We start from the raw sequence: 26,806 nt of genomic DNA on the forward strand, positions 1-26,806 counted from the left end.
ACACACACACACACACACTTGCACACATAGTAAACGGACACACTTACACATAGACCTGGACAAGCAGTGTGTAACAGTGTATGAGATAATGGCTTTCCCCCCCCTTTTCACAGCCCCGGGCTTTAGCACAGTCTTTGTCGATTTTGAAAAAAAAAAAAAAAGTGTGTGCACACTTACACACGCACCAGTTTTTATCTGCCACTATAAATCCTTTCATGGATCACTTCCTCAAAATACCCCACCAATATTCAACTTCCTTGTGGCGGCAACCGAAGCAGCGAATCGTAGCAAGGAAGATAACATGAAGGAAAGATAACAAGACAGAGGGAGCATGAGAGAGAGAGAGAGAGAGAGAGAGAGAGAGAGAGAGAGAGAGAGAGACACGCAACTAGTTCGTAGTTTTCAAATCAAAACAAACACTAATAATAAAGGTTAATATAGTAGAATGAGCAGCATATTAGAGCTTGGTGATGAGGCTGGGCACAATAATTGATTTTATGATTGAATGTATGATTTACCACAAAGTGCTTAGACTGTTTTACAGTTAATAAGTAGTAATCATTGTCTTATTTTTACACTTTATCAGAAATCCTGAAGCATTTTGTGTTGTCGACAGAAGGTGAAATAGACTATTAAATCACAGGTTTACTTTCTGTAATTTATCTATTGTAGCTGTTTTATTCACTTGTCAAAAACCTGGACTTGGTATGTCACAGCAATATTTTACCATATACTGTAAGATGAGCGGTGAATATCTTGTCTAACTGTGTTGACCATAAGGTCCTAATACTAATTATTTTATACTTAGACTTATTTTAGGACTAAATAACAAAATTACTGCAAAACTATGCTGAAAAAGTTCTTCGTTTTGTTTCCAATGTATACTGAATTTTCTATCAAGAAACTGAAACAATCTTTTTTTTTTTTTTACCGGACCAAACCAAATACCTAAAAGACTCTGTGCCCCTTGACCCCTCGTAATTCATCGACTATCTGGATGTCTGAAGACGACTCTCTGCACAGCTGAGACCTCACACCTTCACTAATACACATACGGGCACACACACACACACACACATAAATTTAACAGATGGTGTATGAAGTATTCAGTAGGAGCTAAAGGTGCACATTTGCAGACTCTCCTCCTTTGTTTTAGTGACTCATTTAACTTATCCTTTCTCTCTTACACATTCTCTCTTTCGTTCTGTCTTGTTGTTGGCTACAGTCGCTCTCTGCCAAGTCCTCAGTACCACTCTGCCTTTAACTGGCTGTTCTCTCAAGACTTTCAGTGGCCCTAAAGTCTCCCTCTTTGTCTGTCTAGTCCTCCTCTATCCAGCTCTTTAGCTGTTTCTCCTCTCCTCTATTAATATTTCCACAAAACACAGCACACACACACACACACACACAAAGAAGGCTAATGTCTTTATCAGATCCAAATCCGTTATGATCCTCCTGTCTTCACTTTGCATTGTGCACCTTTGATGGCATAACCAGAAATCCGGAGGATTGACCTGCGCTTTCATCATTTCTTCCAAGTGCTACGGCTCTCTAACAAGCTTTTGACAAATCATCATTACTCTAAGTAACGCTTGAGTTTGAGATCCGGAGTGTAATCTCACTTTATCTGAAGTAATGTCGTCCCTTCTGTACTTACTTACGTAAAAGCCTACAATCAAATGCACAAACAGCCCTTTGAGCTGTTCAGTTTGTTCAATGAGGAGAAATGTCAGGTGCTGCCGTTACAGAGGGCTGTTAAGGTATTTTGTTATCACTAAATTACCTCGTGGAAGAAACTAGGCAACGTCCCACAGAGGGCATTAATGATTGATAAACTCAGTTCATTGCCACACACATGCTGGCCCACGTAGGTTGGCTATTTGAACAAAATATGTGCAAGGCTTTTATCTTTCAGTTTTCTTATACATATATATGAGTGAGTGTGTGTGTGTGTGTTTGAGAAAGAGAGAGAGCACGGGAGCCATCAAGAGAAAAGAGCCGCCGCCAAACAGTAGTATACTGTACTATCAAAGTAGAGAGGTCACACTCACACACACAGAGACACGTTGGGTAAGAAAGCAAGAAAGCATCTTACAACATATACCAATGTAAGATACAGATATTAACACACATACACACACACACATCTATCCCTCCTTCTCAGTCTATGTCACTCACAAAGCTTAATAAAAAACATAATCAAAACAAGAAATGTGTCTCTTTACCTTTACTTAAGCTCCCAGTGTTTCCTGTGTGTGTATAACAGTTAATTCCCTGTGGTGGTTAAAACACAGTCAGCACGACTCCTCTCATAGGGCAAACGGGGGAATCCTCGCATCAGTGAGATGTCTCCCGGACTCCAGCCAGCGTTCGACTATACACACACACACACACACACATTACAGCACATACTCACACATGCTGCCTCTTGCACGCCTAAACCAGACTGAGCTGAGAAGAGGGTGTGTGTGTGTGCGCTGCCAGAGTTTGAGCCCGCCCTCTTTCCTCTGGTTCTCCCTTTGCTCTCCCACATGCACTCACCCTGCCCTCCTCCTCCTCCTTCTTCCCTCTGTCATCTCTGCTCGCTCTCTTTTTCCTCTCTATCTCTCCAATTTCACCTCCCCCGGCTTGCCAATTGACTGCCAGCATGTGTGCTGGTTCTGTGCCTCTAAGCCTTTAGATGTCCCAGTCCTCTTTTTAATTGCTGGCTCCCCTGGCCACAAGTTCCACACAAAAAAACAAAGACAACACAGACACATTGGACAAGCACAGGCACGCACCAACACATACAGATACATGTGCAGACAAGAAAACACACTTGAAAAGAAGTACATAAACTGATAGGATGAATGTGGAAAAAAATAGAAAATCCAAACCAGGTAGGAAAAACCAAAAGTTGCAGTCAGAAGAAAGTTTGCTAAAATTCAAATTTTATCTTAAAACTTGCAAGACTTCATATACCAGAATAGAGATGTAGTTTGAGTAGAAAGGTGCACAGTATGGTGTAGTGGAGTACAAGAGGAATTGAACTTTCTGCTTGGAAACTTTCCAGGAGTGTTATGCTACTACTTCTTCTTCTTGTCTTTTTCTTGTCCTTTACTCTTTTATAACTCACCAGGCTTCTTGTAACAGACGCTCCAAATAAAATTATTATTTTCTCCCATTTTTTGAGTATCAAGAAATCACCACCTGTAGACTGAAATGTCTCTAGCTTGCTTTTTCAAGGACAGTAAGTGTAGTCAGCTTGGATTCACAACAGTGATCCGGTTTTATAGCAAAAAAAAAAAAGTATCAAGATGTCCATAGAAACTACTTAAACTACTCCACTGTCTGTTTGTATTTTAAATATGTTCCAAACACACGTATCACAATATGGCTACATGTCCCAGTTTCCTATTATAGAAAGTGTAGCTATTTACCTTTGTGACTAACGCTAACAAACATAGCTGCATGTGACAAAGGTAAACACAAACAGTACACATTTGACACAATTTGGAAGTGTCTTTGTCACAAAACAAGGACAATCAATTTTTATTTTAATGTGTTGGACTTGTCATCCAATATATCAATGTGTATGTATACTATGTGTCGGTCGAGGAGGTCCTGTAACAGGATTCAGTGGTGAGATTCAAGTGTATTGAATTTCTTTAATCTTGAGATATGGGGAGAATTAGTGTTAATCTACAGATATGCACTAATAATTAGGTAAAATACAGCCGATTAATAAATAACTTTGTAGAGATATGAGATAAACTGCTCTGTATCTTCTGACAAAACAGTTCTGTTTTCTCGGGATCATCAGATCAGTACCAAAATGTTTGGCTTAAGGACACAGGGATTTTATGAGAAAAACAGGGCCGATTATGTAATAAACTGATGGTCCCCATTGTCTCTGTCCGCTGCACTGTGAAGCTACTGACATAACTGTGGTGTTTGGGAGTATTTAACATTTATAGAGGCAAACATGTCGGGACAAAGGGCAGGCAAGGTAACAGATCTAACCGACAAAAGGACCTGTCACAGCCTCCATGGGGGAGAAAAAGAGAGAGAGAGAGAGAGAGAGGAGACGGTCACAAACACACAAAGTCGCTAACATGTGTGCACACTGGTGCACGAACAACACACACACATTCACAGCTTTTTACCCCCAGGCACATTGTGACATTTCAGCACCTAACTCAGACAATACCACTGCATTGCTTCTTGCCTATTACAATTCTTCTGTGAAAGGGATGTGTGTGTGTGTGTGTGTGTGCGTGCGCGTATACTGTCCGTCTGACTGTCTCCTGGCACCTGTCTTCTCATCAGACCTCTATCTCTTCTCCAGTCTATCCCCTTCCTTTCTGTCTCCTCGTTTGTTTCTCTCTGTGTTATCTAACAGTATAGCTGGAGAAGGTTGTGTCCTGCTGGGAGCCGGCTGAAACAGGAAATAACCAATCCAAGGGGGATGAACAAAGACTTAGACAACCAGTTCCCACACTCCTACCCAAACATAGCGTTATTGGGCTGTAATGCAATTATCCGAGGAGCAAAAAGGAACTGGCTAGTAGTTTAATGACGACTCAGTGGCAGTGATGGCATGTTGGTACAAGCGGCATACAGAGGAGGTAATAATAACAAGAGCAGGTGGAGGATGTTATGTAAGCAAAGAGGAGGGCTGGAGAAACATCAGGATGTCAGGGGGGTTTCTTTTTGTTTGCTTGTTTTGCTCTGTCTGCACTCATCATTTGGCGCGCTGCTTTTGTAATGGGAACACGCTCATTGTTTGTTGCCGTCTGCGCAGTCAGCGGTTAGGACAGCTAGGAGTAAATGAATATCAAAGCCCATTCAACAGTTCTCTGTTGAATAAACGAACTGTTTGGTAGCGGCGCTGTAAGTGAAGCCGCTTTTTGTTTTCCTGCCTTCCTGAACACCTGAGGTTGGCCTTTCAACACAATAGCGTCCTTATCAGATGCTATCGTGGTGTGTGTATGTATGGGTGGGGGTGGCAATATCAGTTGAAGGAATGACACACATATTTGGTTTCCCATTTCATGCCTGCTGCCATATCTGTTGCTAAACATATCATATTGAAATTCATGAACATACTGTATTGGAAAAGGGACAAAAAGGATATGCACATATACGTAGTCAGAATGCCCGTTTCTCTCACCCAACCACCCAGCTTGCCAGATTTGATAAAATCATTATCACCAGCCAAGCGAGTAGAGCTAATGAATAATGTATCTACTGCTGGGCCACAATAGAACGTCCCTTCTGGCCTGCTACCTTTCTCTTAGAGTCACATTAGCTACCGGTTGCTAGCTGCACTGCTTGGGGTCATATCAGCTAATCCCTGTCTAGCGCTATTACATTTTCCATTAGCATGGGATACCATTGTATATGCACATGCAAACTAAAGCATATGTGGAATGCACACACACACATATATGCTCCAGACATAAAAAAAATAAATTGGACAGGTATACTGAGAGACACAACTGCACTCATTAATAGTGACAGATGTGACTGACAGGCCCTCAATCTGATGAACAAGCGGGCATCAGGTGTTAGGTTGCATCCCTTCATGATCAACACAAAGAAACGATGACATGCATCAGGTGTAACACTGTGATGGACAGCTTGGGTTTGACACAATAGGTGAGGTGTCAATTATTTCGATCGTCAAGTGTAACAGATCATACATGCATCCCACCCTCACCAATCTCATCTTTCCATTCACACACACACACACACAGAAAAACACAAAACCACACAGGCATATAGTGTTGTAGATACCCGAGTTGATGCTTGGTTTTATGTTTGCAGCCTCAGTTTTTTGTGAACATTACAAGTTACAGTCCAGTCCCATTTGCAGATACAGTAAATATAAATGTCTCTCTTTATCCTGAAGATACCCTCCAACCTGGTCTTAGATGTTTGGACTGACCAGCCCCAAAACACATATGCACACTATTGACATGCTCAAAAACAGAGCAGGTCAACATGCAACTGAAAGTCCAACTGAAATCACATTAAGCCATAACTTTTTGCAGTCAAAAATAATGTCAATGAATTTTTTTTTAATTATATTGTTTTGTTTTTTTTATTATTAAAAGAGAGAAAAAAAAGACTATTTGGGGAAATATCAGAAATGGTTTTTAAAACACACCCCAGATAGCAAAATTGCTGTGGCCCAGATCCGGCCCACACCAGACACTTTCGGCACTTTCATCTGGCCCACATACCGCATGGAATGACGGCACTTGGGCGGTCCGCTCCTGTTTCCCAGATCTAGGCCACAAGCAAGCCATATGTCAACTGAGAACAAACCACATAAACCAGAACTGGCCCACATCCAGAACACACATACCTGAGAGCACCGCATCTTTACCAAAAAATTTGATTTAGGATATTTGGGCCATACTTGCTATTTTACATGTGGGCCATTTCCAGGCCAGAAGAAGGGCAGCAGTGCCGCATCATTGCCTGAAGTGGCCTACTTCCATCTGCCATCTGGGACTGTGGAACCCACAGTAACAGTCATATTGTAATTATGCTTTTGCAAATAAATGGCTACTGAGCTATTAACCTTATAAAGAGTGCTGTATATAGTTGATGTACATTATATGATACAGTTTTTCACCGAACTGAACTTAACAGTTTGACCTAGCAACAAACTGAACATGCTACTGAACAGAAGACAGTCAGAATCAGTGGTATGAACATGTGTTTGCTCACACAGTGACACATTCACTTATTGGACAGTGATGGAAAAGCTTAGACAGTAGCTTAAAAAAATGAATGAACTACATAGTCAGTGACTATGAAAGTTTGAACTGAACTGAGCAAAAAAAGTGATTCATAATATAAACATCTAGCCTACATGTGTTATGAGCATTGTGTTGTTAGCAGTGGAGTAAGAGTAAGAACCACACCCGCATCTAACTGAAGTGACATTTGTAGGTATGTTTACATGCTGTTTAGTGTGTTGTAGCTTAGTAGCTAATTAGCTATCTAGCCTGCTGACTGACGTTAGCAGTGCACTTTTCCCTGGAGAATGTTTGTTTGTCAAGAGGCAGGACAAGACGTGTATTCATTTTTGTGAATTGGATAATGAGGAGACTAATGTGGGTTGTTGTTGAGAGTCTGTAGCTCTTGTGTTGTGTAGCAGGTTGCTGTCTGGCTCAGTGTGACTGTCTGTTTATGACTGACGTTACTGCTTAATACAAAGATTTGATTGGTTGTTCTCCATCTACGTAGACAGATACCTAATGGTGTATTAATGCAAAACTAGGTGGCACCATCATGAAACCAAAAAATATAAAATATATATTTCTTCCTTTTGGTTTCTGATGTTTTTCTCTCAAAGGAGAACACAGAACAAGTGATTTACAGAGCACAAATGTATGCTGAAACAGACACAAAAAAGTGCAGTTTAATTTAAGATGGATTTTTGGCCAGTAGATTTGTGTACTTAAATTGCAAGGTCATTCAGCACACATCTGTGCAACATTAGCCCAAAGGTATGACTCTAATGAATATTCATGTGGAAGAGGTTAGCTCGTTACCTGCAGTTATATCATATGAACTATATATATTGTACTGTTTTTTTTAGTCACTCTTACGTTACTGTTCCTAAACCACTGCTATGCTATGTGGTTTAAAATGCTCTCACAGTACAGAGAAACATGACCTTCAGCCCCTCGTGTATTACAGTTGGTCATTTACATCATAAAAGCGCCTGATTCCGAGTTTTGCTGTCAGTTCACCACCATTGTCACAGAGAAGTTAAATCAGACTAGCACAGTGGGCACAGTATTTTAGTGGGTGGGGGGAGGGGAGGGTTCATTCAATTTCTCACTTTTTTAAAAAATATATATGATATTTTTATCCAAATGTGTGTGCATTTAGTTTAATCAACCTATAAGCAACTCATGAAAGCTTTTACATTTGTCGTGCTCTACACAACACAGGGTTTTATCCATAAAATCATGTAACACACAGGAAGTAAGATATTTTTATCATTAGCATCACTAGTGATAGCATGTATGTATTACGCAGCTGAAGGCAGCACTGTCAGTCAGCCTTGCTGCCAATTTGCCTGATTGGCTGATAATAAAACTGTTGACAAGATACTGCAGACAAAGTCAGTAATTACTGTTTATATATATATATATATATATTTTTTTTTTTTTTTTTTTTTTTTTTTTGCGCAAACCTGGAGGTTTTTCTGGCTGTTGCACTCAGTGAGCAATTTTCATTTGAATGAATTGGCACCATCTTGGAGTCCAGTTTCCAGTTCTTATAATACATCCGTGAGTGTTGAACACCATGACTGAGCAGCAAAGAAGAGGGCGGTACTCACACATCCTCCGTTTATCAGTTAAACACCAGGGCAACGGTCGCTTATCACTAGATAAGACAAAGAGCCTCACTGACACATTTCCTTATTTTTTCTCTTAAATTTGCTCATGGAAATTGATTAAGAGCAAAATAAGAAAACCCTCCATCTGATTCAAGATTATAACTGCACGTACCGTTTCAAGAATGACGCCCAGTGAATTTTTTTTTACTATTTTATATCCTGGAAACAGTTTCATAATCAATTCAAGACAAACATACACAAACAAACATAGAGCCTCCATTACCCTGTCTTAGTGTGAATGATAGAATCAGTATGTAAATCCCCCATCCTCTTAGTAAATGAATGGACTGTATTACAATCAGCTACACTTATCCCTAAAACCTGATGGACTAGCTACAATCCATACTAATAAGGTACTCACTGCAACACACAAGTACGCAAACACATTAGCACCAATGTTCAGCAAATAATCTGTCCCTCACACACCACACAAACACTACAGATAGAAATCCCTGGAGACAGTACACTATCACACCAAACTCATGTATATTTTTTTAGGTTATGCTGAAATAAACAGAAAGATGAATAAACCAAGAAGCAGCGTCACAGTCAGCATTGTTCCAGGATCAGCTGTGTTCGAGATAAAATAGTGTCCAATGTAAGATTCAGACGAAAATAGGGAATAAACAATGTACATGTTGTTTCAAATGAAAACAAAAGTACCACTTTTCCCATTCATGGGAAAGTTTATATTATGCTTAAGGTGTCAGCATAAGTGATCTATCTGTAGCGGCTTAAACCCTTAAACAACCAACTAGCTGAGGTTTTAACTAATTACTGCAGATAAATACATTGTATCCACGCGGTAATCCCTTAAAATGTCTGGAAAGAAAATAATTACATGTAGCAAAGGTGAAAAGAAAATACATGTTTAAAATTGTTTTAGGCTGGATAAACTCTAGTCAACATCCAATAATGGCTGAGACCAAGTCAGACAAGTCAGAGTTAAGACTTACCAGACTGAGAAAATAGAGGATATGTTGAATGTCATCATTTGGCACTGTTTGGCAGACATAACAAGAAAACCACAAAATCAGCGTATCAGATATAAAGATTTATCTGTACTCCATACATGATGGTACCCTTCAGATCAGCATTGTATCATCTTCACCAATCATAATCCCCCTCAATGTAAACAGGGAGCAGCAGTAATTAGGGTGCTTCATTCAAAGATGATAATCTGAGATTCGTGCACATGGGAGAGGTGGGAACAGTGTATATGTCTCTTTTGATTTCATGCTCAATTAGCATTTCCATGTCTTCCTCCTAATCTCTCCTACTTTCTGACTCATTTGTAAAAGAAATTAACAAGGGATGGCAGCAAAAGAAAATGTGTGTGTGTGACTGGAGGACAGAGAAGGATGTGAGGGAGATGTGAGTGAGAGACAGACGAGGCTATAGCAGAGCTCAGACGGCTGCGCACAAACACACACCACACAACCTCCTGACCTTGTCACAAACTCATGAGCGAAAAACTGCACAGCCCATTTCAGTACTCAAACAGCCCAGTAACTCAGCCTCTCTAGAGACACGCACACACCAATCGGCTCTTTGGTTATTAAAGCACACATACGCTCAAACCCTTACTGTACGAAGGCTGCAGCCACCACACATCAAAAGATTTCACTGCTCGTCAGAGACTTTCCGACAAGGATGTAAATGGATTCTGACATGGCATCCCTAAAAAAAAAACCTGCTGTTGTTACTCTCCAAAATCACACATAACATCGACAGGCGAACACACTCGTTCATGCGTATGAAGCCAAACACAAACAAAGCAAGTCTAGGCTTTGCAGCAAAATTAGGTTGAACAGATTACTATCATAAATAAGAAATTATGAAATACACTTTTGTATAGTCTTCCTGTTCATGTTAGACCAACAAGTTGTTGTTTTTTTTTTCAATTTTCTTTTATTTTAATGCCAAAAGAGGGGGTCACTCTTATTTGTATTTACTAATTTCCCACATTTCAGCTCAATAGATGTCTTTAAATGTCTGTTTGGAGTTGTGAATTATGCATCACTGTATTCCTGTGAGTTAAATTAAATTAAAAAAACAGCAACAAAACACACCATGACATTTGAAATAATTTGTAATACGTTGATATAAATGCTCTTTCTCTCACCCTCTTACTTCCTCCACTTCATACACACACACATATATTTTCACACACATCCTGCTCATTTATCGAATCTTTGCATGTGAGTTGTTTCCAGGTCAAGCAGCAGAGACAGAATTAGACCTTTTTTCTTGTCCGCCAGTTGTGCTTGTCTGGTTACATCATTCACTGTCCGTAACACACAGCCATCTCAAACTCACATCATCTAACCCCTATTCAGTAGCTCTCGGGCTGCCACGTTCAGTATTAGACATGGAAAGAGATAGTGTTAAAAGCATAAATGATCAGAATGAATAAGATCAAACAGAAAAGTCTAATTGATTCATGTTATGATGAGGCTAAGCTACTTTATTTGTTATATTTCAAACCATGTGGGACAATAATGCAATACCTACTGCGAAAAACAATGGATGCTAAGAAAAAAAACAAATTATTAAAATCTAATGAAATAATTTATTTTCTTTCTTAAGCCTTTTTAAAACTCCTTATCCTATAGCATGCAGCATCTTGGTATTGAACTCGTCAGACGGTGCTGTAACATCACAGCTTTTAACACCACAGCTGCTGCGTCTACTGAGTTTCAGCCACTTCAGCTGAAAGTTGACAGCGCCAGCAAAAAAAAAAAAAAAAAAAAGGGAGGGAGGGAGGAGAAAACGGGAGATGAGGTTAAGAGGTTGAGTGTGGGAAAAGGAGGGGAGGAGAGAGAAGAAGGGATTAAAGCATCAGAAGGTACAGTGTTCCTCTGAAAGATGATGGGCTGATGGCTGCTCCCACGAGGACTGACTGGAGGAGTAATCCTACCAAATGGAAGAGTTTAACAGTTACCACCCACTGAGATGGATACACAGAGACAGAGACGAAACGTACTGACTGTTATACACAAAACATTTTCTACTTCAGAGCATTAAGCAGATATATGGCATTGTGACAATAGGTAAAAAAAAAACACACAAACAAAACATACACACACATGCAGACGCACACACACAAATGCTAGTAATTATAGTAAGTAGAACTGCAACAATAAGTGAAAATGAATCGGCTACTGTTTTGATAACTGATTGATCGTTTTGAGTCGTTTTTAAAGAAAAAATGCTAAAATTCTCTGGTTTCAGCTTTTGAAATGTGAATATTTCAAGTTTCTTTAAACCTCTATGACGGTACACTGAACTATCTTTGGGTTGCGGACTGTTGGTTGAGATGAAACAAGACATTCTAGGTTTAATCTTGGGATTTGGGATACAATGATCAAGATTTTTCAACATTTTTTGACATTTTACAGACCAAGCAACTTATCGATAGATTAGTCGGTAATGAAAATAATCTTTAGTTTTGAATGTAAAAAGAACATGCTTGGACAAGATTAAAATAAGAATAAACTGGTAATACCACCTTGCGGTTGTATGCCTCTGCCAACCAGTCAAGTCGCAGTTTACATCCATGTCTGTCCAGACTCATATCATATTTCTAGTGAAGACCTTGAAGGAATTTAATAAAAGGTATTAAGTGTATTTTCAATGTACGTGTTCACATGCTTGGCCAATAAAGCTGATTGTGATAGTTGTAACCATGATAGTTGACGATGCTTCAGATAAGGATGTTGCTGCAAAGAAACTACAAACTCTAAAACATGGATGCTTCACACACATCTTCAATCCGGCAGCACAGAAGATCTATACAATCACCACAGTTTCAAAGTGGACACCCAAAATTAGTTTCACCAATTCAGTATCTGACCAAATGTGAAATATGGTCACAATCTCCCCTTCTGTTTCTGTTATGGTGTTGAATAATGGCAAGAAAAGTGTTTTGGCAGAACATTATGATGTCAAAGTGAGGTTGACCTTTGACCTTTTGGAAATAAAATGTCATCACTTCATCATTTTATCCTATTAGACATTTGAAACTGTGAAACTTTGTCATAATTAGCATATGAATTTGTGTTTTGTGAGTTCACAGTGACCTTGACCTTTGACCACCAAATTCTAATCAGTTCATCGTTGAGTCCAAGTGGACGTTTGTGCCAAATTTGAAGAAATTCCCTCAAGGCGTTCTTGAGATGTCGCATTCATGTGAATGGGACAGACAGACGGACAGATGGACGGATGGACAGACAACCAGAAAACATAATGCCTCCAGCCATGGCTGTCGCCAGCGCAGAGGCATAAAAATTCCCAAATGTGTGCAAAGACACACGGCATGGTAAAATCCTTCAGACTGCAGAAGTGGAAGATATTGTGCGGTGGGGTGTCAGGTAAGGACACCTGACATCTGCCTGCACCCTCCAACTCTTAGGCTTTCTGTGTACATCAGCAAAACCTACGACCATTGTGCCCTGCTATGAAAAGACAGGAAAGAGTTTTTGCTGTTCGCTCATGTCGGTGGCAGATTTGGACTGGTGTGACCCCGCTCACACGTCAGTGCTTTGGTAGGTTTATGCTGTGTTAGCTGGCAACCTAAAATAATTAGAAGCACAAACAGCCAAATAGAGGCAGACAGACAGGGAGCAGAGAGGGATGGGATTTAGTGGAGATGAGTGATGCTTCCAAGTCAGCGGAGGGGTTTTAGTTCAGTCCCACAAAGACCAAGGATAATCCATGCTTCATCTGGCCATTTGAAATTACCATTTTACATTTTACATCATTTCTGAGAAGTATCCAGATCCCAAATATGTTGTAATGTTTATGTCAATTTATTAGATTACAAATCTTGAAATGAAACTCCTATTATACAATCCTTGTATACATCTTCTAACAAAAACTGTATATTGGTTTACTAGTATGCTCTTAATTCAGTCATTGGTTGCTTTGTTGATACTATCATTAATATATTGTTTCATTATGTGCTGACATCATTATTATTGACCTAAATTATTGTATTATTTTGTGAGATAAATGGACAGTATTGTTTTCATTTCTGAAATTGTCTTTTCTATGATTACTTTGGCATTTAAATAGTCAACATAACATTCAATTAGCGGATTAGTGAATTGATTTTCAGTTAGTAGATTTAAATGGAACACTGGTCATATGTCTCAATTATATACCATCATAAAAAGAGGATCTTCATGCTTCGATTCTGTACAGGTATACATTGCCCAGGGTCATGTGAGAATAATGGATGCTGACCTTTAGCAAGGTGAGGTGAAGCAGAAGAAAGGTGTTCCCCATTTCCTTAAACACAAGGTGTTTGTTCCTCTTTAGATAATGATACTTAGAGTATAAATGAGGGCATTCGGGTAGGTCTCCTGAATGGGTGACAGACTGCCCTAACACTGACCTCTGCCCTTATTGGGTTCAACAGTTAAAATATTTATAAAATATAATATAAAATCAAATATTTGTACCACAACAAAGGCATGAAACTGGCTTTGTGTTCAAAGTTAATGAGCAGCTATTGATCCTGATAAAGGGCATCAATATGTTCAAGGCTGAATACAAACCATGTGAAAGCATCCGTAACCTTAACTCTCTCCATAATGATGATAGTTTAACCTTTACCTTACGTTATCCACATTTTCATCTTAACCCAGGATCTGCTGATAAACGTTAAAGAAGCAAGGACTGGGAAATCTTTGGGAAGACATTTGGTAGTAATAAATAGACATGAACATGCTCGTCACTCTCACATCGTCACTCTCACTCTAACCTTCTCTCTGTAATTGTGGGTGTTGTTGTCTCACTTCCTCCAGCAACACCTGTCTAATTAAAACAGGTTAATTGCTGTCCAGGGCTTACAAGACTGGGGGCACCACAAGTAATTAATACAATCACATTAAAGAACCAGTAAAAGCACACACACACACACACACATACACACACAAGCACCTATAGGACTACCTGTGCATAATGGTGACCAACATATACAGCAGAACAAAGCGCAGGCTTGGCAGGAAACATAAAGTATCCATTATGGGTTCTGCTATGCCTTACATCTTACATATAACTATGCAATTATAGTCTGATGGTTTATGCTTACACAGACTGATGTAACAGTAACATATTGCATGCAACTGCCTCTTCTGATGTATCATAAGTGGGCACAACATTTGGCTAATGCAAGCCAGTTGCCATTAGTTGTCCTTGGATCAAGGTAGTACGCAGTAGAGGATAAGTGCCCTTTGCACTTTGGCAGTATTGTGAACCATTAGGTTACCTTTCTGGTTCAGAAATGTGAAAGATTGAATAATCGATGGACTGACAAAAAATGTATAATTTAAGTCATTTCTCAAGCAAAAAATGGTAAAAAAAAAATTTGCTGGCTCCAGTTTCTCATTTGTGAAGACTTGATGGTAAATTTTGTTTTCTATGATGGTAAACCAATTGCTTGGGCAATGTCAACATGTGTTCTGGGACTTTGTGAGGCATTTTTCACTATTTTCTGAGATTAATCGATAATGAAAATAACCATCAGTTGCAGCTCTAGTCTTCTTCTTACAGACAGAACCCCTGAACACACTTTACTTTCCAAATTCCTTTCACAAGTGGATGAATAATTAAGCAAAACGTGGGGTGAAGTGTATAATTTTAGGCTGGGAAATTCAAAAGAATTCAAAATATGCGCATATTAGCACAGTCAATTCCTTCTTCATCTCAAAGAGCATGGGGGTCAGAGCCCAGACTCTCCATTATCTGTAATGGACAGAAAGGAGAACGAAAGAAGATACAAAGAAAAAGAGAAAAAATATATGTAAAAAGTGGACTACAGTGAGAGAGAGAGAGAGAGGACACTCTATGAGGGAAATAATAAAATTCCTTCTAGTCTGGCCATGGGCATTGTAGAATTTATATTTTCTGGAAGTAAAGTGACCTTCTTCCATTCCCTTCCTTTTCTCTCTGTTCTTTTGCTTTTCTCCCTTCCCCCTGAGTCTTCCCTCTCCTCCTGACAAGAGAGGAGTGTGTAGCAGTCTTCAGCCTGCTGGGAACCACAGAACACTTCACAGCTGACCATCACATCTCACACACACCTACGAGAGTCCTAAATGGAAAACTCGCAAACATACCCACATGCACCCAAGTGCACCCAATCAGCTCTCAAGACGGACAATAATCACAATAGGATGAAATCTTGCGTGGCGTGTTTATAGAGAAAGGTCACCTTGCAGATAAAACATATGTGCAAACACACTTGCTGTAGTGTGAGTCGATATCATTTCAGGAAAAGGTAAAGACCGATCTATTGCACACGGTTCAATAATCCGACCTCTGAACAGAATGTACAGTATCTCTGCTGAGTGTGACACACACACATTCCTACTCACTCACGGCCCTCCCTATACGATTTAAGCTGACAACGTGTGGCAAACTGGTTTCCTCTCTTTATCTTGTTTACTACTTGCTTCTTCTGTAACTCCTTGCTAAATATTTGCTTTGAAAATATTTGAATGGGGAATTAATTTACATAACAGAATCTGAAGTCTGTCTGCAGGGAAAAATCTACATGAACCGGCTCTGGGGGGGGGAAAAAAGAGGTGGGGGAGAAGAAAGAGAGGGAATATCAAAACACAGAGGGGAGATAAGGCGTTTATGATCTGATAAGTTCTGTAAACAATCTGAAAGAATCATACATGTAAATTGTACAATTTATGTAGATGAACAAAAATGTATGTGTATTGTTTCTCACACGATTATGGCCACTTTCATACAGATGTCATACAAAATAACTTACATGATTTGTTAGGGGTTGCAACTAGCCATTATTTTCATTATCAATTAATTTAAAGATGTTTTTTTTTCAATTAATGCAAAGTACATAAATTGTACATTTTGAAATGAAAGATTGATTTTTTTTCACTGTCACTTGATTGCGATCAACACATGTGATATTTCTGCTATCGACCGTTGAGGAATTAGACACAGAAGCATCTCTGGAATGTCACACAAGGTCAGCGTCTGGCAGGACACTCAGTTGCCAAACATCAAATGATCTCTGTCTCCCCGCCTTCCTTCATGCAGCAATCTACTAAACAGTGTTGCGAATCCTACAGCCATTACACTAGCAAGAGTAATAAAAATAAGCACCTTCTTGGGTAAAAGTGAGAGTTATGGTTGTACAGGTTTAGCAGGTCAACGAGTTCAAAGGTCAGACCCCTAGACTGCTGTTTCACCATGGATGAGACGGGGTTTGTAATGTGTTAAATTAGCCTTTGAGTCCCTCTGGAGTCATCTCTACATGGACTACACATGATGTAACCTCATCCTACGTTCTGCTGAGGCCTGTCTGCTGCCCTTAGAAACTACTAAACCATTGTCATATGCATTCAAACACTTAAACCCTTCTCCTTTCCCCCCTTTTGCCCAAACTACACCTATTAGAAGATGGAGAGTGAAACATGATATCTAATCTGCAGTATAATAGAGGTGGACATGACCAGGAAAAAAAAGAGAAATTAGCTGTCAACGGGATCTTCAGGGGCTCCGCTCTCATGATCACATGACACAGAGCTCAGGGGTCAGAGGTTGGGTGACAGGGGCCTTGTAATTAGTCTGTCTACCAACCAACCATGTCTCATAGGACGGGCACCATTTATGGCATCTCACCCCTGACCTATGGCTCCTAGTCTCTAAAATAACCCTGCAATGTCAGTGGTAGACTGCGTACCGGAAGGTGGACTTTCACCCAAGAGAATAGAGGAGGGTCAGAGGGGAGGGAGCACCAATAGCTCAATAGGATCATTCAGGCTAGAGTGTAGAATAGGCTCCTGTGTTCATTTCAAATCATGTGTTTGTGTGAATGCAGATACTTAACAGTAAGCTGTCTCTCAAGAGAGTAACAGTTGCACCCTAAATCACACAAACTTGTGCAATCTTGCGTGACTGAAGCCAGTCGCTCAGTGGTTATAATTTCATTCCAAACTTGAGCTGACTGCCATTTTGCCTCGATCACATCTGTTAGGAAGCCATACATCTAAATGAGCTTTTCATTTTCCCAGTAATTGATATGCAGGAACGTGGAATAATATTCCAGCTCAGATAAATCACCTATACAGATTGAAGATGAGAAGGAATGCAGTGTGTGTGTATATATAGTGTTTAGCTGTTAAACAAGTAAAAGCCTGTCCAGAGTGTTTAGGTTGGGTTCTGGGCTGTACATCTACTGCTGCAGCCCTCGGGTGAACAATGAGAAGCCACCTTCAGAAATGTGATCACACTGGTTCTTGTCAGCAGTGCTTTGGAGTGCAAAACTAGAGACGTGTATAGAAAAATTTTAAAAAAGACAACCCCGTGAATGCGAATACAGACAAAGTGCACCTACTCAGACATGCACATAGTCGCAGACAAATACGCGCACTCACATTCCAGTTAAGTGCCCTTTCTGCCAGTTATGTAACTTGTTGAAAAGAAGAAAAAACCTCCACCTCTGAGTCATCCTTCTGCGAACACCAGAGGGACAGCCTTACCACCTCCCAGTGTGACTGTGTGCATGTGGGTGTTGGATATCAATTAATAGCAGGACTTTCTTTTCCCATTTCTTTCTAATATGACGCGCAAACATCCACTCATTGTCAGCAACAAAAGGACTGAACCCTGTAGGACTGGTTCACCAATACTATTGGGAGGAACACGCACATATACTGTGCCATGTGAAACCCTGGGGCGATGGCTATTAATGGAAGACTACACCTTAACCTGCATAACCTTTCACCTGAACTTAATTTGCCAGTGACAGTTATGCTTTAAGCCTTTCATAAGCGTAGGCTGTCTGTTATGTGTTGGTTCATTCGAAGTTGAAGTTCGAGTTGAATTTGAAGGCCTGTGCTGTAAAGGTGAAGGATGATGTTTAAGTTGATATGCTTTTATCATCGATTAAGTTATTCTCTTTAGATACGAGGCACAAAGTTACAGCTTAAACCTTGACTAATAAACCCAATAATAATCAACATTAAGAGTGGAATCTCAGCATAACAGTTTTTATGTGTAGCGTGGACTAAATACGCATTGAAAATCAATTGAACAAACTGTACCATTTAAGTCCTATCCAAGGAAGAAAATAGAGTAGGCTGATTATTCATAAAAAGGCAATATTATATTGACATATGACCCATAACTTCTGTCGACAGCTGGCTGGAAAATTCTCAGTCTCTTCCTCATTGTTTTGTCTTCTTCTCTATTCTTTTCCATTCTCTGCTTTCATACTATACTTCATACTTTGCTGGACTCTCCTGCTGTCACGGCCTCTCTCCTTCACTGTCAGCAGCATTGGTAGTCTCTATTATTCATCACCTCCACTCCCAGGCTATTTATACCAGCTTTTTACAGTCAGTCTGTCTTTCTGGTCTGCTGGCTGCATCTGTCTACACTAATACAGCTATTTCAACTCCTCTATGCGGTGTTGGGATGCTTGCAAGTTCTGGGTCTAAAACCTGCATCACTACAGGTACCCAAGTGCGGCGTGAACACATACATATATGTATGCTAACACATTCTGCTACCACAAAAGGAGAAAATAGAATTGGTCGATTGTAAAAGGCTTCGCTTTTCTCTGTAACATAATGAGCTAAAAGGTTAAAACCAATGTTTTGTCACAACTAACGACCCAGATGAAAACTGTAATAACACCTGCAGATGTTAATTCTAAAATCCTACCTTGAGATTCCCTATTTTTTATTTAACACTGCCAACGTCAAAGCTGAAATTTACAAATCTACCATTATTTAGAAAGCAGATGAAGAGAAACACCCCATATGCCGACACATTTCCACTCGTCTGACTTTTATGATTACTCCACTGCACATCTTCAGAGCTAAACATTCCATGTATGAATTTAAAGTACACACTCTCCGCAGCTTGCCTCTGGATGATTGCTTCCTGAGGTATTAACTCCATTGAAGGCACTCCAATCTCTCACTTCACTGGAAGAAGAGCTGAGGGTGCCAAGTCACTTCACATGGAAGCGTCCGCAATTCCCATGAAAAGGAAAAAAGCGTTTAGAACATGCAGTCTCAGCAACCATGCACATATTTAAGCAGGAATGTGTATATATATAAGAGTGTGTCCATGTGTTTTACTGTGTGTGTGTGTGTGTGTGTGTGTGTGTGTTGGCTGGTGCAGGGCACAGCTGTTCAGATTAATACCATGGGGGGAAGAGCAGAGACCAAGAATCCAATTTCAATGCAAAATTTCCAATCACTAACTGTTATTTATATTTTAGTAGTTTGACTGTCATGCCCTACCTGAGATGTTCATGAAATGTAATGTTTTTATGTACGTGCACCTGCAATTAATAATTTAAAAGGAAATAATTATATATAATCAATAATTAAACTTGTGGACATTGTATTCCAGCCACTGGTAGTTACACTCTACAAGACAGCATTTTAAAATTTTGATGAGGAGGACTAACTGTGATCCGGTCTCTCTGCGTGTCAGACTAGCGTTTGTTACAATTTGAAGAGTAACACTGCTGCCCTCTAGAGGATGATACAGTTTAATACAGCACACAACGCCGACAAAAAGGACCTCCTAGAAAATCCCCTGCATGATAATCTAGGGTTTTTACATTCAGTCGTATTTTTAAAAAATGACCTCTTCAGACTTACTTATAGTCTCTTTTATTGCATTGTTTTTGGTGACCCGCATGTCAACATCAGGCTAAAATGTCTTATTGTCAGAGTGTCCAACCAAGCACGGTGGTTTTTCGAGATATCACTGAAAATGAGTCTCTTTCAATACATCTCAAACTTTTTTTTTCTTACCTGTAGCCTCCTGCCAGGTGGACTGCGAAGCATCATGACTGAAACACCAACATCAGTGACTCCCTGTGAATACGAAAATCTGGCAAATGTGATGATAGTGTTAGACTAAAGTTCTGATGTAAAACTAAGCACATTAAACAAGAGCAACACAACCTAATGTGCCTAACCAAACAATGAAAGCCTAAATTCAGGCTTCCATTGTTTGGTTAGACACATAACTCTTGAAATAAATTATATTGTTCCACACCTGTCTCTTTTCTTTCATTCTTCTGTTTGAGAACAACTAACCTACTGTATGTATTTAACAAGAGTGCATTTCCTTTACAGCGTTGGTCAGGTTACTTGAACAATTTAACCTATAAGTCACAATGTAGATATTTCTCGTTGGAAAAGTAATCTTATTACTTTAATTTCCGGTACTCAAACGTATCTTTTGTAGCTGTATATGTTGAAATCAACGAGTTAAAGGAGCAGCTGGCATAACACATCGAGCAGTTATCACACTCGGCACCCCAGAAGTCGAGTTAACAGCTAATTCACGACTGCTCAACTTTAAACAAAGCCCATGTGATACTGGTGAGCCAGCAAGAACACATAAAACCTCATGACTTACCTGAGGAGTTATTCCAACATGCGCCATACTAGCAAACATGTCCAGTCAGCACCGGTATTACAACGAAATCCGGTTCCGTGTCCCGCCAGTTTCACTGACCATTTAGAAAAGTGGGTTGCTTAAACCAGATTAACCTGATTGCAATTTAGTCGCTACTGCCTCTAAGTCTCTATCAAAGATCCCATCAGGACATGTTTAGAGATGTAGGCCTATATAAAACGCTCTACTTTGAATAATCATGTGTCTGATATGTTTTTTCACAAGTTCAATTATGTTGTTAAAATCTTGAAAATTACATCCATTCCTTCTCCCTAATTAAAAATTCCAGATTCTGAATATGTGAATATATTTAATTTCAGAAGTTCATTCTCAGTGTTTGTTCACTGGAGGCTTTAACTTTCCACATCACAGTTGCGCAAGTTGAATGTTGGACGAGATTTGGCTTCCAAACAATTTGTGATGTCACAAATGATGCATGAAACTTTCCACTTTCTGCAGATTAATGTGAAAAACAGCCTGCACATATGTCATTCCGCACAGTGAAGCTCAAACATCCAACGGTAGGAACAAGATGAAAAACACATTTTTTTGAGTAGAAGGGGATTTGAAGTACACAACACACAGCTCACTACTGGCTTCAAAACTAAAAGGTCAACCCAGGTTTTGTCCAGTGCGTCAAGAGAGGAATCTGGGGAGTCCTAAAATTAATGGTGCAGGAAAGAAAAACAAGATTGTGCTACACAGAAATGTATTTGGACCTTTGTCTAATTTTTGCATCTGTGGACCTCAAACAGTTATTTATATGAAACCATCAAGGAGAAATCTCTCTTTATATGTGACATATGGGCCCTCACCATGTTTTTTGTAAGAGGTAAAAAGGTCTATTATTGAAATGCAAAGGCCAGACATGTCACAACTTCAAGGCCTGGAAAACAAAAGCTTCAAGTCCATGCTTATTCCAGGTCTTTGAATGTGTCGTAACATCCTACACATGCACATTGCAAATAGGCAGAACAATTACGCAGCATCCAGATGACCTCATAATTTATTGATAGACTTTTTAAATCATGTACATCAGTTTATTACTTGTGCGTTGCCAATTCTTTGGGACCAAAACTGATGAACAGACATAGAAACACTTACATACAATTATCGTGAGGAACAGACGAGGTAAAGCATGGCTCATCTACTCTCTTGACTAGTTAGTAAATAAAAAGCCTCAGAGTATTGAAAAGGACAAACTGTCACATCAAGTAGCTATGTTGCGCCTGCTAAGTGCTCAGGGGGAAAGTTGCTTCCAGTGCTTCTGCTCCAAGTTCGAGCAGATTGTTTACTGGGTAATGCCGATGACTCCACAGGCCAGACGTCCACCTGCGTTGCCCGTCTTTAGACTTTCTTCGTTGCCTCCTTTTCCCAGGTCATCAGCCTTCTCATGGATCTAAAGACATAGGACAGAGCACAGTCAAATGAGTTAATTAGTTTTAGTTCCTCCCACACATGAGCCATGTCTCATAAAGCAAGATGAAAAAAATAATAATGATTTGGGGGCTAAAACCTGGCCTACTAAAGTGACGGGAACTTTTCCTTACCACCATGGTTCTGCCAATGATGGAGTGCTGGCCAGTGAGGGTGATTATCTTGTCCGTGATGTTAATTTTCGCAACATTACCTTCTCCTGCAGTCACGTTTCCCAGGTCTCCAACATGCCTGTTTAAAATGTTTTAAATAGGAAAATTACACACATTAAGCCCGTCTCAGCATGAACAATTAATCTACTTGTGACTCTCTCCTGTAATCATCTGTTCTGGTCAGATTTTATGTATTGTCATTTTTATTTATATAAAAATTACTATGTGTACATGTATAAATCTACTGTAGATTTATGAAGAATCATGTAAACAAGAGCTGCAACTCAATTATTTTCATTATCAATTAATCTGTTGATTATTTTCTTGATTAATTGATTGTTTGGTCCATAAAATGTCAGAAAATGGTGAGTTGAATTGAGTTAAATATCTTCTGTGAGAAGACTTTTTAAATGCATAGTACAAACTAATAGCCTATGGTTGATATTATTTGTGTATCAATTTATCTTCAGGTCATAATCATGTTGCTGGGAAAATAAAAAAAGTCTTCATTAAGCTCACTCTTACCCTTAAGTGGCAGTAAATGTTCTAAGTCGGTGTTTCAAAAATTGTTAAAACTGTAAATGTGCGAGGAAGAAGTATGTCTACCACCTCACGTTTCGTATCTGTTTGCCAACTGCTTTCCCTGCCATGGTGCACTCTGGTGCTGTCTTTTGATGCATCACATTACTGAAGTGACAGGTGAAATGAGTGTGAAATGGGGGTCTGGTGGCACTAATGGCGTATATCATGAACATAATGTCACCAGTTAGATTCCAGCCGGGGCCTTCATTGCATGTCAAACCCCTTTCTCTCTCCCTTCATATTTCCTGTCCGTCTCTCAACTTTTATTATGTAATAAAAGAGGAAATAAAAGTGCAATATAAAAAGCTAGTTTTGCTCCATCAATGTGCACTCGCAGAAAGCAAATCATTGCTAGTTCAGCCTCTTATCAAATCATCTGTGATATCAAAACATTTATGAGAACAAAACCCCTCAAACTGTGTACTGATGGTATGCAAAATTATGCAAACTTTTGAGGTGTTGTTAAACCACAGGAAATATGACTCATCTATTCAAAGACCTCCCAAACAATGAATGTCAAATTTCCCCTTGTCGCTCCCTGTTATACAAACAGTTACATCAATAAAGGTCTCCCCATTTCATTCAGTGATTGATCAAATATGATCCTTTCAAAATTTCACAGTCAGAGTCGTGATTTAAAGATCCATTTTTAAAACTACCCTCAATTCTCATGTGAGGGATCTTTAAATGCAAACATATTTGCATAACACTATAATCCTTCATGCCACTACAGGCAAGCTTTCCTTCAGACTCACCTCTCTGCATCATTAGGACCGGCATGATTCTTGTTGTGGGGATTGAAGTGAGGCCCTGCACTGATGCACCCTGGGAAAGGGAAATTTACAAAAACATCTTTATTATGACACATATTCACAAATTGGTATAAGCAAGCCAAAACCTGGAAATGTGGTGACATTAATTTGCAATGTCCTGTGATTTCGGAATCCTGACTAACTATTGTCAGATGCTCACCGTTTGTGTTGTCTCCAAAAGCATGGACATGGAAACCATGCTCACCAGGAGTAAGGCCTTTGATTTCTCCTGTCAACTTCACAGGGCTGGAATCGTTCTAATAGGAGAATACGAAGACACAAAAGAGCTGTCAAAGCCACATGGCAAGAAGATCTGTATTACCTAGGTCATCATTCTTGTTTGTAATAAGATGTACAGGATAACTGAACAACTTGCATTTGATTGATGTAACCACTAGATGCCAAAAAAAGTGTAATTTCTTTTATAAGGCTGATTAAGAATAGACTTTTGTAACACTGAAACAGTTTCTTTAGATACTTTGATGTTCATATTTTGACTTCAAGTTCTTTTATCAATTATATCTACTGTAATTAAACCCCTTTAGCAGCATATTATCTGGGTACTGTCGCTGACCCTGACATCCTTATGCAGGAGGGATTTTCATCTTCAACATTTCTACATATTCAAAATTCATTCTTCACTGAGAATTTCTTATTTTCACTATGGTTTTATGAATCACAGGTTGAGAGTCCACCAATTGCTTGTTGAATAGTTTACTGTCCAGAAGTGGGAAATGTCAAGGTTTGTGTAATAATAGCTTTGTCCGTTATATTTACTTTGTTTCTGTAATTGGTGCTGTAAAAGAGCAAGTATGCTAAGCCAACCTACCCAGTATAAAAGGTTAAATAAATAATAAATCATCAAGCAACAATAAAATGTACGTGTGTTGCTATTTACGAGGTGCAGATCATGTCAACTAAGACTGAGTTATCGCTGCATGTACTAGTATTTTCCCTCAAAATACAGCCAAATGAACTATGAACTACATAGTCGACTTAACTGGACAAAATATCTGCCCTGTGGTCAGGGGCTGCGTATACAGATTTTCCGTCTAACCATATAATATCGGCTGAACGTGCAATAACCATTGAATTCACCTGCAAGTGTTTCTGGGTGGTAAGATACTGCAGACTCTCACCCTACATGACACACGGTTGCCTTGTCAGGCTTTATCCTTGTCAACAAGGCCAGATATTCGAGATAGCACAAAAGCCAGAAGAACGACGGCAGGCAGTGACTCAGCAAAATTGCAATTAGTTGGCAAGCTTTTCTGGTTTTAAAACGTTAACGTTGCCAATAATCTTGCAGCTTTTGACTTCAAACTAAGTTTCACAGGCTGCAAAATTGTTAAAAACAGAATACTTTCTGTGGTTCAGCAAATCACATCAAACTGGCAATATTAACGTTTTAAACTGACACTGAAAACGTTGAACTTCATTCAACAGGCGTTTCCTATGCATGGGCTGTCGATCATTAACACATCACAGGCCTTCAACGTTCAAAGGTTATGACTTTAATGACTAAACACAGATTTTAGCTGGCATATTAAGCAGATAATTAGAACATATTCACATGAGCCGCGCGCTTTGAATAATTAGAGGAAATTAGCAATAACTGACAGCACGCGAACTTTACGTTAATTGCTGCTTTGCAACTTGCAGGCTAACATTAATTTGCATTGAATAATTGTGCACACTGTTGGGTAACCTATGTAAATTTACGCTGATTTGCTAACTCTAACCAAGTTCGCTGGCTATTCGTGCTAATATCTAGCTAGCTAGCTAGCGTAATCGCTCCTCAAAAAAGATCTTATATTACTAACGTCCCTGGCTTCTGAATGGAGAACTTAGCTAGCCTAGCATACGAGCGCTAACGCTGCCAAGAGGATGCATGGCAAATCACCCCGAAATGTTATGAAAGTCACTAACTGGACATTTCTTCATCTGGAAGCATTGTAAAAGGTGTTACCTCCTGCTCAAAATAAACAGTCCCAGTGGTCTCTCCAGCTCCTCTCAGCACACAGACAGCTTTCAACACCATCTTTGCAGTAGTTAATATCTTCAGACGCCGCTTGAAGTTTCTGTCGTGCTTTTGTTGGCTACAGAGACAACCAACCGTATGTAAAGTGCTTGATGGGCGGGCGTATAATGTGGATAGCCAATCAGAGTAAAATACAATCATATACGCGGATTTTGATTGGTCGCTTCCCATTATGGAAGTCAGCCCACTCAGAATGACTCACCAGGTGAACTAATCCTGAACTAACAAAACTATTAATCAATTTTGATAAAAAAAACAAAAACAAACATTGTCCATGTTGACAAACCAGTTGAGCTGATTCGCAAAACACTGAAATTTCATGACAAACATGAAAAAGATATTACATTTCCATCATTTTCTTGAAGTATAATTTTGCTAGAGCATTGTCATAATTACCAAACTATTACAAAACGTATTGCTGCTATTTTAGTAACAGCAATTTACAGATACAGTAACAACATTTAATAATAAACAGAAAAGTCAAATTCCCTCATCATAATGTTAGAAGTGCCTACACACCTCATACTTGACTCAATATTTACCTATGTTGCAATATTAGGTGACTTAAGCCAAGCAGGGGGTCAAGACTGTCAATAGGTTATAAATATAGTAACCAGTCTCTGTCCTGTGACTATTAGGCACAAACAGTTTGACCATGTGCTTATCAGTCCAGCAGTGGTACAAAGCCAATTGGAAGCTTAATAAGTGGTCTGCCATATAAAGATGAACATTTGAAGGGAAAACTATGTGTGCTGCAAAGCTGTCTGTCCCATCAGCACTCTATTGTTGAGACCAAGACTAAATAGAATCTCTTACCTGTTTCACTCTTCACCGTGGATGTAAAGTACATTGTCAACCTGTAAGCATTAGTGAAATCACTCAAAAACCACAGTAAATTATGAGACCAGTGGAA

General features: G+C 39.4%; 2 protein-coding genes across 4 annotated transcripts in view; both read right to left on the reverse strand.

The window, feature by feature from the left end:
* The window catches only part of LOC137195655 (rho guanine nucleotide exchange factor TIAM1-like), a 76,933-nt gene extending 55,963 nt beyond the window's left edge, over nt 1–20,970 (reverse strand). The window contains exons 1-2 of one of the 3 annotated variants that reach the window (XM_067608185.1): nt 20,831–20,970; nt 20,218–20,296 (exon numbers count right to left, since the gene is read on the reverse strand). The gene's annotated coding sequence lies outside the window, so the exon portion shown is untranslated. Of the gene's footprint in view, nt 1–2,222; nt 2,451–20,217; nt 20,297–20,464; nt 20,662–20,830 lie in introns of those variants that run through there. The other 2 variants (XM_067608186.1, XM_067608184.1) reach the window with 2 other exon arrangements.
* An 887-nt stretch (nt 20,971–21,857) lies between these two features.
* Nucleotides 21,858–25,984, reverse strand: sod1 (superoxide dismutase 1, soluble). Its single transcript, XM_067608194.1, has 5 exons — nt 25,822–25,984; nt 24,013–24,109; nt 23,796–23,865; nt 22,420–22,537; nt 21,858–22,268 (listed from the first exon to the last, which is right to left on the reverse strand). Exons 1-5 carry the CDS (start codon nt 25,891–25,893, stop codon nt 22,161–22,163), a joined length of 465 nt encoding a protein of 154 aa, XP_067464295.1. The 5' UTR covers nt 25,894–25,984; the 3' UTR covers nt 21,858–22,160.
* Nucleotides 25,985–26,806: the final 822 nt, after the last annotated feature.

The sequence above is a fragment of the Thunnus thynnus genome, chromosome 13 (genome assembly GCF_963924715.1).
Source record: "Thunnus thynnus chromosome 13, fThuThy2.1, whole genome shotgun sequence".
In the NCBI taxonomy this organism is placed as follows: Eukaryota; Metazoa; Chordata; class Actinopteri; order Scombriformes; family Scombridae; genus Thunnus; species Thunnus thynnus.

Excerpts from the sequence above, each read along its gene's own strand:
- sod1 (XM_067608194.1), bottom strand. The coding sequence starts at position 25,893 with ATGGTGTTGAAAGCTGTCTGTGTGCTGAGAGGAGCTGGAGAGACCACT. Across the intron at positions 23,866-24,012 it reads TTTTGGAGACAACACAAACG|GGTGCATCAGTGCAGGGCCT; the intron begins GTGAGCATCTGA and ends TCCCTTTCCCAG. Across the intron at positions 22,269-22,419 it reads TCATTGGCAGAACCATGGTG|ATCCATGAGAAGGCTGATGA; the intron begins GTAAGGAAAAGT and ends CTATGTCTTTAG.